This window comes from Phocoena sinus, chromosome 5 (assembly GCF_008692025.1).
Source record: "Phocoena sinus isolate mPhoSin1 chromosome 5, mPhoSin1.pri, whole genome shotgun sequence".
NCBI lineage: Eukaryota > Metazoa > Chordata > Mammalia > Artiodactyla > Phocoenidae > Phocoena > Phocoena sinus.
The window spans coordinates 110,273,937-110,286,886 of record NC_045767.1 but is presented as its reverse complement, the minus strand read 5'-3'; the positions used below and the strand labels follow the sequence as shown (position 1 = coordinate 110,286,886).

Here is a 12,950-nt window from a genome sequence, read left to right as displayed (position 1 = left end):
AGAATAGCCTGTTATTTAAAAAGGCTAAGGGTTGTTGGTAATATGAAAATGGCCATAGAAGCAATTATACTCTCCTCTCCTTCCTCCCCACCCTGGGGTTGATAGGCCCAACATCCTCTCTCTAAAATATCAACGATATGAATATTTTTAACTGAATGCATCTCTCTGATGTTAAGCTTATTTCAAATCATATTGTGCTTTCTGTAAAGTATCTCACACGCAGGGAAAGCTAATATCACATGAAATTTGCATAAATACACTTCACTGAGTTTACCACGTGGTAAATTAGACTTTTGTCAGGTTCTTAGCTTTTGTTTTGGTGATAGGTTTACAGATGCTTATCACATAAGTAATATAAATAAAAGTGGGGAGAGTGGTTCAAGGATCAGGTATTAAAATTAATCGAATTTTGTCTGCCTGAGGTCTAAAGAGGGGAATTAACATATTGAACTAAAAGCATGTTTCATAGCCATACTTGTCTTGTAGACCAACTTCTTCGTAACATAGTCTGATAAGTGTATAAATCTTTTAAACTGGAATTTGGAATGCTTAGAAATTGATTTGAGAAAATCTTAGGATTCCAGTACTCCAGATTTTCAAGTGAGTCCATATTTGGGTTTGGGTTAATAAAGTTTATCTTAACTTACAAGTAAAAGTTGTGAGATGTAAATCGCGTTTCAGAGGGCAAATGGCTTCTTTATAAGAGATTAACTCAAAAGCATGTTCAGCCCACACTGCAGTTACAGAAAATGGACAGAGAGTTTTGTATTATTAAATGCCACAGTACACAGAAGTATGACTCGCTTTTACGGACTGCTTTAGCTGTAGTATGCCTGTTACCATTTAGAACATTCCATGGGACTCACTGGAATTTCAAACAGAGCAAGTAACTTTGTAAATGTCATATTGTACTTTTTCACTCTTGGGACGGAAGTGCTCCCATCAGTGAAGTCTTTTGGCTGACAAAATTCCTCAACAAAACTCTAAATTTATCTGAATAGCTAAATGATATGTAGTAAACACATAGAAATTAATCTGGGTGATACAAGTGGGTAAATAGTTACCACAACTTGCATCTTAAAAATTCTCACTTCAGATTTCTAGCTTGTGAATCTGTCGTAGTCCACCAGGATAAAAAACATTCAGAGCAAACAAACAAGAAAGCCCCCAAGTTTGTTTCTTACCTTACAGTTGAGGGGAAGGGTGGATAAGAGCCTTATTTTGGGAGAGAAAATCCAGGCTGTGGTGAAGGAGGGGAGCATTGCAGAGACGCTGGGCACTGTCCATCCACCTTCCTGTTGGTAGCAGCAGTGTCGGGGGAGAAAGTACAATGTGGCTCTGTCCCAGGCCCCACTTATCCTCCCAGAGACTGGAGAGATGTGCAAATAAATGGAGTTAAGAACTTCTCACTAGACAACAACTTTTTAGAACCTTTCAAATGCTATAAGAAACTGAGAGGGCTATATATGGCTTAGTGTCTCTTTAGGATGGGAGTTATTTGAGGGTAACTATGGATATGTAGTTACTGATACCAGTTCAATCCCTGGCAGTGAGTTTTGTTAAGAAATTACGTTTAGGCAGGAGGTGTGTTTTTAGTGAAATTGGTCTGCCACGGGCTTACCATTTGCAGGAACCAAGTTTTCTTCTTTAGTCCCTTTTCTGTCACTGTTCCAAGGAAATCTTTGATATCGAAGTGGTTTCTGAATATCAGTGAAAGGTAACAGCCCTTGGTGAGGAGGAACTGGTGACCTGAACAGGTTGCTGTGTGGAATGAAGGAGAAACAGAGCCAAACTCAGTATCAGCTCACAGCAAGCTTACTAGTTCACTGCTCATAGTAATCTCTATTTTACGTGAATTCCTACCACCAGTTCCCTTTAAAGAGAATTTTTAAAAGAAAGAGCATTAATTGAAGTGTAACTTTACTGAAAAATAATCAGGGCTATTGAATACTCTTAAAAGTTTCTAATTAATTGTACAGTTTCTTGTGTTGTACTTGTGCTCTAGATACCCACATACATTTGTTAAGAAAATCTAGATAACTGATAATGATTTGTGAATGAGTGGTTTTAAACTAGAAAAATTCAAGTTTGGTAATTTAAAAATAACTGGAAAATTTTTTCATCTTTGCTGAATTTTTACAAGGAGGAATATAATAAACATACATGACTGATTCATCTAATCACACATACTTACAGATCCAGAATTCGGCCTCCATTCAAGGACTGGTGCTTACTTTTTTGAGTCACCTATTCAGGACCTTTATCTCTGCATTTTGCTTTTTATATTTATTAGCATCATTTAAAATAACAGTTGTCTCCTCCCTTTTATTAAAAAGATTTTTTTAAAAGGAAATGGACTTTGCTTTCCTTTCCATAGAGACGAATGCCAGTTTTCATCTGCTTGGGGCAGAAGCATTGAAGATTAATGATAAAAGGGGTTAAAGCACTCCTTAGAAGAGGGGAAAAAAAAAATATATATATATATATATATATATACACACACACCAATACCAGATGTTAACTAATAGTTTTGTGAAATTACAGCCAAAGTGGATCCCATTGGTATAATTAGGAATAAGCCTGAGTAATACTGAGATGTGTGACTAGCATTGTATAGTATAAAATCTGCAAACTAACCCTCCCCTTGAAAGAGCCGTGCCCATACTCTTCCCTACCGAGTCTCTAAATTGAGCTTTTAACATAGGAAGTGTATGGAAGTTTGGAGGAGGGTGTACAAAAAAACACCAAGACTTGCTAAATAGTGGGGAAATTAAGTTGAGAAGACAAGAAAATGGAAGGAATTAGAAATAACTCGTCTAGATAATAAGAAATTGGCTTTCAAATAAATAAGTAGGTATTACAAGGAAAATGACCAGTAATTTTCTTTTTCCGTTAAGGATATACTTAAAAAATGTGTTAGAATCATGGTGGAATTGATTTGGGAGAGCCACAAGAACGTCTTGGTTACTCAGGTTGGTGTATACTAAGACACTGGATATTGGAGTAGTTATAGGACAACCTTCAGAGGAGACCATTACAAATATAACAGCCATGCATTTCTCTACCCTTGATGGCAGGCAGGATATATGGACAAGTTGTTGCTCACATCTCTAACTCCATAACGTTTTATATATTTGTTTATGTCACTGTTGGAAAACTATTATTGAAAATAATTCTAGTTTCGCTGCTTATTTGTCTGATACTTTGTCTGTAATGCAGTAAGACACATTATTTTTGCTTTGTGCTGAGTTACCGTCTGCTTTGAGCTTTGAATGAATTGAAGCTCCATTGGAGCTATACTGGGCATATGCTTAGTGTTTTTACACAATCTGGTGGTTCTGGGTTTTAATGACCTTTGTCTCCTTTGTTGTCTCGTGATCAGTTAATGGAACTCCCAGCAGCCAGCTTTCCACTCCTAAATCTACGAAATCCTCCAGTTCCTCTCCAGCTAGCCCAGGAAGTTTCAGAGGATTAAAGGTATGAAATAGGATATATGGCATATTTGTGTGATTTTGTTATTTTGAGATGCATAGTTTAGTTAACTTGTTCAGGGGCTTGGGTGCAGTAACAAATCATAAAGGAAAGAGTTTAGGATTTGGAGCCAGGAAGACCTGGCTTTGAATCTTGTGTCCTTTTTCATCTTGTAATTTGGGCCAATTCATTTAACTCTTCTGAGCTAAAGTGTTCCCATCTCTTAAATGGGAATATAAAGTTGTGGTTAGGGTTGAACATAATGTGGTTTTATATAAATAAATAGCAGTTTTCCTATTATTATCAAAATGATTTACAATGGCAAAGCCTTGGAGAACACCATGATTCTTTTTTAAAATGTCATTTAAAATCATGATTTTAATACCATTAATATAATTTGACTGTGTGAAAGTCTAAATCAGAGTGAAATTCTAGCATAATACTTATATACACAAGTTAGTAAGAAAAGTTAGTAAGAAAAATATGTTCATTTTGGTGAAGAACTTAGGAATAAATCTTAGGTTTTGACTGTGGTGTCCTAAAAATATAAACAGTAACTTAACATGATTAAGCAGTTGGTTTAATAGGCATTTTATCTAATAGAGAAGGAGAAGAATGAATGATGAGCAAAACCAAATTTGCAGGATTTCCACAAGTTTAATTTGATTGAGTAGCCCTCAATAATTTAAGTTTATAAGAGGAAATTTGCCCGGTAAAAAAGCAGTACATGAATTTTCTTAAAGATTGAAAGTGTCCTTTTGTAGAAACAGTCACATTGTCTGTATGGTAATGCACTTTAGGAAGATGGAAGTGTACACAGCGCCATGATGTACACGCGTATTAACTTTCATTCTCTTGGAGTGTTTAACATCGGAAGCACCTTCGTTAGGAATACATTCTTGAAAGTTGGTTGCCCCAACACTTCAGATATCGTCCAAGTGGTTTTCTTGACTTTAAGGATGCTGAAAAACATTTTTCACTGATAAAGTGAAAGGTAAAAGCCCCAGCACGCCTGGTGAATGTGGGGTGGGAACCTGCTGGGCCGGCAGGGCGGTGGGCCTGCGGGTCCTCACTGCCTGCGGTGCTCTGTTCTCCACCTGACACTCAGGTGTGCTTGTCCTGTCCTGAGGATGTTGTATCTACCTCAGAGTGAACTGCATGGTTCTTGTCTGAGTGCCTGACTTCAAAAGGAGAAGTTTCTTCTGGAAAAGGACAGATCAGATTGTCTGTTTTTGTGCCTGCTTGCTTATGTATGTTGGCAGAATTTGGACTGAGACGAATAGTCAGTTTGGGATTGGGAACACATAAGCTCTCAGTAACCTCTACGTGCTGGAAGTTCCTTATATTTATCGAAAGAACTGGCCATTTTCTGAAGTGCTAAATTGGCTTAGGTCAGTGTATAATATGATTTCAGTGGAATTTTTTTAAAGATTTATTTATTATTATTTTTATTTATTTTTGGCTGTGTTGGGTCTTAGTTTTGGCACGCGGGGTGCACGGGCTTCTCTTTTCTAGTTGTGGCGCACATGCTCCAGGGCGCATGGGCTGTGTAGTTGTGACACGCGGGCTTAGTTGCCCCACGGCATGTGGGATCTTAGTTCCCTGACCAGGGATCGAACCCACGTCCCCTGCTTTGTAAGGTGGATTCTTTACTGCTGGACCACCAGGGAAGTCCCTCAATGGAATTCTTAAATGTCAACCCCCCCAAAAAAGTTATTTCCGTTAAAAATCACTCATGTAATTATTTTCAGCTTTTCTTTCCCAACTTATTTTCTCCAGAATAGATTGGAGATGCTCTCTTTTTAATCCGGGTAACTTTCAAGAGAACTAGAGTTAAAGATCAAGTTGATTCACCTCTTTTCCAGTTCCAGTTGTTTCATCCTTTGTTAAAACTAAAGCAAGTTGTTCCAAGTGCTGGTAATTGTCAACCTAGGGCAGACCTAACCTAAGCTTTGCAGTGGTCCACCTGCAAAGGTCACTTGTATTTCTCCCTCAGGCTGTTGCTGTAGGCAGGGCTGCTCTGATCCTTGACCTAGGACTGCGTGCGGCCATCCCAGAAGGTACCTTACCCAGGGTCTTGGTCATTTCCCCTTTTTTTTTGTTATCCATTGGTAACCTGGTCTCCCATCTTTCTTCCCAGTCCATCTTCAGCTCTCAGCCCAAGATTGTCCTTTTTTTGTTGTTGCCACTGGCTCAATTGGTGCTGCTTAATGCTCTGAGTCCAGACCCATTCCTTCATGTATGCGCACAGACTTGCAGGAGATCACCCACAGATGCGAAGTCTGGAGTGAAGAGGCATGGGATTTTTAAAACATGCTAATAAGTTGTATTATTGCAGAGACATTAGATAAAATTGTTCTCACTACACTAGGTGTGTCTTAATTATTAGAGTAACCCCAGCCTTTAGCACACACAGTTCCATGGCACATGGTAAGCGCTCAAGGATCACTTATTGATGCAGAAATAAATGAAGAAGGTTAGGGAAATGCTGATTCCTGGTCAAGAGTAAAGATGAGATTACCAGTAAGATAAAGAGTAGTGGTTCTTCCATGACCTCCCACCCATTCCTTTCTCCTCTACCACACCTGGGGCTCGGCTAACAGCTGTGAGACCTCCTCTTGAGTTTTCTTTTGATCATCTGTAAAATAAGGATGTTTGACCTTAGATAACTTCTAGAGTGCTAAGATTAGAGTTCTTTTAAGTTGCCCAAAAATCTGTCTCGGAAGCTGGGGAGTCTATTTCTCTTCCTCTCACTTTAAAGCTGATGGAGAATCACTGAATCTTACATTAAATATTCGCAGCTAAACAAGTCTCTGCCACACCCATCAGCTGTTTGGACACAAAGCTAAGTACCTCTAACCCCTGCCTGTTCCCAGGGGTCGTACTTTGTGGACATTTCATCTCATCACAGTTCCCCACAGTCCATGGTGTGTATTGTCCTTGGAATGAAAACCTGCCTTTGAAATACTGCAGCTTAGTTGTTCTCTTCACTGTACAAAATACCGTAATTTCAATGTCATTGTAGAGCTCTAGTCAGCATCTGTCCACGTTTGCATTATTTTCTCTATTCAGTGACATTACAAATGGAGAATTACAGATAATTACCATGTGTTAGTGCTATGCTTTTTCCTTCCCCTTCATTCAAAATAGCTTATTAAGATCATTTAAGAGGAGATGTCTGACAATGGAGAGCTGTTTTTCATGGGCAGGAACCCTTTACCACTATTTATCCTACTTAGATACTTTCATGGCTTTGGGGATAGTGTTTTTCCAGAGAATCAGGGAATTGACAAAAGCAAGCAAACCAAGCCAGGACAACGTATGCAGGAGTTGGCACCCACATCACTCTGTATCCCAGGACACAGTTTCTGGCAGATGGCTTTTTTTTCTCTACTATCTGGGTTTTACTTACTAGGGAATTAAGCAAAATTAAGTCAAAGGTAAGCAGAATTTGATATCCTGTCACAGTTTTTCCCCCCTTTGTGCCAGTTTCTGGGAACCATTTTGTGTTTGGGTGGAGACACTGAAAGAACTGAAAATGGAAATAGTGACATTGTGATGTTTAATCTCTGACCCAGAGCGTCGTTTTTGTTTGCTCCTTGAAGAAGACAGGAATTCAGAAGCAGCTCCCCCTCCTCCACAAAAAGCCCTCATTGTTTTCTCGATAGGACTCTTGTGAAGAAGACAACTCTGCTCCATTTATACCCGTTCATAGAAGGTCGAGCTCTCTAAGGGGCTGGACCAAAGGCAGGAGAAGAAGCAAAGCTTTCCTCAAATTGGGAATGTTTTTTTGCAAGGTGGGGTGTTAAGAAATAGTGTGGCAGGGCAGAAATAGAGACACAGATGTAGAGAACAAACGTATGGACACCGAGGGGGGAAAGCAGAGGCGGGTGGAGGTGGTGGTGTGATGAATTGGGAGACTGGGATTGACATGTATACACTGATGGGTATAAAATGGACGACTAATAAGAACCTGCTGTATAAAAAAATAAATAAAAGAAAATTTAAAAAAAAAGAAATAGTGTGGCGACCAAGTAATTAAGGTTCTTTAAACCTAAAACCAAAAGATGTTAGGACAACTGAGAGTTAGTTGTCCCTCAATTATAACTCTTTGGTTTTGCTAGACAGTTACCCAAAACCATAGAATAGGGAAACTGGAAGTGGCCTCAGATCTTTTAGTTTGTCTTCATTGTATAGATGGAGAATCTGAGGTGCACTCAAATCTCTCCCTCTGTTACAGTTTCTCATCTTGGACTTTCTTTTATTATTATTTTAATTTTTTTTGCTTTAAAACGAGTGTGATGCCATATGAAGTCAATGTTATTCTCTCACCATGTACTCTGTAAGAGGTGGGTGTGGGTATTTGGCCAGCACTTGAGTATATGCTAAAGTAGTACAATCAGTATTCACAGCAGCTTTTTAGGAAGTATGAAAAAAACATTGCACTGGTCATGACGGTGCCATGGTATAGTCAGCTGCCTTTTAAGAGGTCCTGTCTGTTCAGTGTTAAGTGATTTTTAAAAATAATAACCTGTTTTCCTGACTAGCTTAAAGATGGATTTGAGATGGTTTCGGATGCAGTTAGGTTATGCTATTGGGACGATAAACTCACCTTGACCTAAAAAAAAAAAAAAAAAAGAATCTGAGGTGCCGAGATGTGAAGTGAGTGGCTCTAGGTCCCAGTGGCCAGTTGGGATCTCTGACCCTTTCACAGTCTCCGTCTCTAACTTTTGACCTTCCCCCATCCCTGGTGGGCCTGCTTCAGTGACCCCAACACAGGTACCCCTTGGAAAAGCTGTGCTGTGTAGGCCTTTTAGGAGGGTGAGTGCCTGGGTTTAGATACACACAAATGCTCTGAAGAAAAACGGGTTGTGAGACTGGGAAAGGAATAAGGAGAGGGGAGGGGAGGGAAAAGGGAGAGGTGATCCTGGGGTAGGGGAGGGGGGAGAGGCCAGAGGAAGGGCGAGGAAGACAGAGAACTCCTGTTGGCAGCTCTTCCTGGGAGGCTTGGTGTAAGGGATTGTTCATCGTATCTAATGCGGATTCTTTTCAAGTGAAATGGTTACACTGTGTGACCAGCAGTTTTACTTTAGTGGGTCAGCTTTAGTAAAATGACCAAGTTCACAATGGGTTGGGGTTATTGGGTTGGTTGGTTTGTTTGGGTTTTTTTGGAAGCCAGCAATGGAGCTGAGTATGGTCAGGACTGGCACAGGTTGGAAACAGACTGTGTAGTCCTGCCCCAGCAGGTGCATGGGTACCTCGACCTGGGATAATGTTCCATAGTGGGCCTGAGATGGAGGCCACACTGTGAGCACGCTGGCGTGACTGGGATTTGCATGCAGAGTGCACACTCATAACCACTACTAGCCCCCAAAGACACAGTGAGAAAGCAGGGCAAGTCTGTTATACAGATGACAGGAACTATGTAGTCAGACCAAAAATTAGTAAAATGAGTTGCTAGGGCTACCCACTGGGCTTCTTCCCTAGAACCTAGTGCCTAGGTATGAGAAGTTGGCTTTGCTTCTGTACAAGTTTGGGGAATCCGGCTTTTCTAAAAGACAGGACCACTCGTGGTGATAGTCACGTGGGGAGGAGGTGTTTTTGCAGCTGTTTCCACCACTGTGGACCAGGCTACCCACCAAGCCAGGCAGAAGGGGAGCCAAAGGCCTTGAGGTAAGGCCAGCTCATGCCAGGTTGTACTAGGCCCGTGTCAGGAAGAACTCTTGTTTATTTTCCTTTTATTCTCCTTGCTTATTAAAATTTTCTGTGAATGTTCCAGTCTGTCCCAGTTAAGATAAGGGACCCCTTTAGGCCAGAGGCTGAAGGCAGAGATGGCACCCGCTAGTTACATAGAAAGAGGGGCTCAGAGAAGGGAGAAGCCCAGAGGCCCCTGCTCTGAGATGGACACAAGATGGTGCAGTGGTTCAGGCTGTGAGCTCGGAAACCCGAGTGTCTGGGTTCCATCTTGGCTACTCACTAGCTGTGTGGCCTTGGGCAACTCACATCACCGTTATCTGTATAAAAGGGGATTCCTAGGACCTACTGCACAGGGTTGAGATTAACTGATTAAATATAAAGAAAGGACTAAGAATAGCTTTGTTACTCTATTATTCTGTTGTTATACTTTTATATTCTATTTGTATTACAGTAAATATTGGGGTTTCCAGGTTCAGTTTTCACATGAGGGAAGTTTCACTTAGAAAAATAAAATGATATGCAGTAGTGTAGGAGAAGGAAAGAGAAAGTGAGAGAAGTCAGACTCCTCTCCTCTCTTATTACCTTCTCTGCTTTTCTGTTATGACTTTCCCTCCCAGCTCTACCCTTCGTCTTTGTTTTCCTGCCCTCTCTACATGTTCCAACCCTATTAGTAATCTATAGGTAATTCTGTTAGTAACAAGCTATCCCCAAATTTAGCAGCTTAAAACAACAATAAAAAATTATTTTCCCTCACAGTTCTTGTGGGTCAGGAATTCAGGAGCAGCTTAAGATCTTCCAAGAGGTTGTAGTCAATATGTATACCAGGGCTTCAGTCGCCCGAAGCGTGACTGGGAACAGACGATCCCCTCCCAAGGTGACTCACTCACTTGGTGGCAAGTTGTGCCGGCTCTTGGCAGGAGGCCTCAGTTCCTCACCATGTGGACCCCTCCATAAATTGGCTTCAGGATCCTCAGGATGTGGCGACTGCATTTCCCCAGAGTGAGTGGTCTAAAAGAGAGTGCCGTGCAGAAGTTCCCCTTTCTATGACCCAGCCTCGCAAGTCAGACACCATCATTTCCATCATAGCTCAGTAGTCACAGATGTCAGCCCAGTTAAGCGTGGGGAGAGACTACGTGAGGGCATGGACATCAGGAGACGAGGCTCATGGGGACCATCTTGGAGGCTGGCTCCCACTCCTCTTCTCTCTGCTTTCATCTCACCCAGAGTTTCTTTCCTAGGCTGCCTCTGCTCCCTCAATAGCCTTCTGTCCATTCTCCCTTTTGAGTACCACAAAAGTCTCTCTCCCCATCAATTTCATTGCTTTGTTCTCCTTCCAGTCCTTTTGTTCTCCAGACCGATCACTCCCCCGTGCATTGTTTTCTTTCCCCTGCAAATCCTAGAATCCTACCACCACTGTTGTTTTCTTCTCTTAATCCCCCATCTTCCTGACCCTCCATTTTCTCCTAGACCTCAGCCCGTGATCTCCTGTTTCCTCTGCCCAAGTTCCTCTGAGTCCCTTCGATCTAGCTGATAACCTTCCCTTCAGGAATATTTACTGTGAGTAAATCACAGCATTTTCTTTGGGACAGATAGGCAATGAAGAGTACTAAATGTGTCATCAGCTGCCAGATGGATGAAGAAAGCATTTCCCTGAAATTTAATTCATCATCCATGTCCCAGTTTAAGACTTTCAAGGCTGTAGTAACTCAAGGCTTCAGAGTCAGGGGCACATCTGTGGACACTGGGGGATGAAATGTCTCCTGTTTTGATGCTGAAGTGTATGCCCAGGTGCTGTCTACTGTGAGCATTCTTGTTGGTTGAAAGAAGAAAGAAAAAAGTACATTTGGAACATTATCCAACATCTTGAGATTATAAACTGTCTGATGTGCTGATATTTTTGTCTGATGAATGTCTCCTGGGTCTGCTGGTGGTGAAAGATTTTCCAGATTTGTGAAGTGTGATGAAAGGGCTGGTAGTATCTCATACTGATTGGCAGAGCTAAAATGTAACTCTTTGACCTTCTGAACTCAAAACTTCTTTTCGAAGCTGTGAAATGTAAATCCACGGTAGCTTCTGACCTTCAACATTTTCGCTTTTCCCTGGAGCTTTGGCTTTTCTTTGGTATTTAAAACTAGTTAATGGTCTTCAGTAAGAAGAGACTGACGACTTATATACCTCCTTTATTACCTCAGAAATGCTGGGTGGTGACTTCATCTCTGAACATAATTGATTTTGTTGACAGAAACAAAAGCAAAAGAGGGACTAAGCAGTTTTGAAGACTTCAGTGCCCTAACAAAATAAATCGTCACAATGACTCTCAGATTCTGTTTGAGGACAGTGATTTGTACATTGTAGTTGTTAAGTAAAAAAGAAGCATTTGGGGGCTTCCCTGGTGGCACAGTGGTTGAGAGTCCGCCTGCCGATGCAGGGGACACGGGTTTGTGCCCCGGTCCGGGAAGATCCCACATGCCGCGGTGCGGCTGGGCCCGTGAGCCATGGCTGCTGAGCCTGCGCCTCCGGAGCCTGTGCTCTGCAATGGGAGAGGCCACAGCAGTGAGAGGCCCGCGTACCGGAAAAAAGAAAAAAAGAAACATTTGGTGGGTAAATGGCTCACCTGGGTGGAAGCCCTTTTTTATGGGGGTGGAGGGAGAGTTTGCCAAGCAAATCAGTGTAGAAATTGGATCAACTGTAAAAACTTTATTTGAATATAAGCAGCATATGTGTTTCTCTTAAACACCCCCTTATTCGTGAAAGTGGGTAATTAGACCTTCTTCTCGGTCACGCATTAGAAAATTGGATGGCAATAATACTTAGAGGTTGTGGTAGTGAGCTGACCTGTGCCAGTGACAGACAGTGATAGCCTCCATTGTTGGCACTGAAGAGACAGGCACCACCTCCCCCACCATGCAGGCATCCTAGAAATTGGTGGTACCTCACACTGAAATCATGTAGACATATTTAGCAGGTAGGTGTGGCCATACCACCTGTTGCGGAAAAATCCAGTAATCCAGTAAGCAAAATCCAATGCTTGAAAGGCTCACTCATAGGGATGTGATGAGATTCTGTGCTGGTTTTGGCAGGCCATGTCGTCAACTGAGGTGGCAGCGATACTCAGAGGAACAGAAAGCCAAAGTCAGCAGGTTCCATACAGCTCCTTTTGTTACTGGGTCCAAGCTCGTACTGCTCACCACATGACAGGCTAATAAATTGAGAGAGGAGTTGTTGAGGCAAGGAATAGAGACTTTATTGGGAAAGCCAGCAGACCGAGAAGATGGAGGACTAGTGTCCCAAAGAACCATCTTACCTGAGTTAGAATTCAGGCTTCTTTTATACTACTAGGGGAGGAGCTGTGGTTGGTTGGCGAAAACTTCTTGGTGCCAGAATCCTTTGTTCTTGCAGCTGTCCAGGTAGTTCAGGTCACAATGTTCCTCTCAACCTCCAACAAGACAAATGTTATTCTCTGTTCTGCAACTTTTTATCTCTATATGAATGGGAAAATGTTATATCTTTAAAGGTCAGAGCCTTGAGAATGGGCTGTCCTGTATATTTCAGGCTATAAGCAACATTCTTTTAGTTATTAACTTGTAGCAAAAGAAATAGAATATAAAGGTTAAAGTAAAAGAAACATCCAGTATGGAGTCAGGTTTGTTCTTCCCTATTAAACTTTCATGGACTTGAGCTGGCTACCATCTCAAACCATGTACATGCACACCCAGTGGGTTCTGTTTACTGCTGTTCACCACTATGAACCAGTCACAAGTCTCAAGCACCACTGATTTTAC

The 12,950-nt window shown here is 41.6% G+C and overlaps 1 protein-coding gene across 9 annotated transcripts in view; it reads left to right on the top strand.

Annotated features, from left to right (window-relative positions):
* Positions 1-12,950, top strand: part of DCLK2 (doublecortin like kinase 2) — a 160,960-nt gene that overhangs the window by 97,634 nt on the left and 50,376 nt on the right. For all 9 annotated transcript variants that reach the window (XR_004350142.1, XR_004350141.1, XR_004350139.1 and 6 more), the window contains one exon: positions 3,383-3,477. Coding sequence is in view for 5 of the 9 variants with exons in the window: in XM_032633587.1 (XP_032489478.1) it covers positions 3,383-3,477 (95 nt within the window). In the remaining 4 variants the exon portion in view is untranslated. The remainder of the gene's footprint in view (positions 1-3,382; positions 3,478-12,950) is intronic.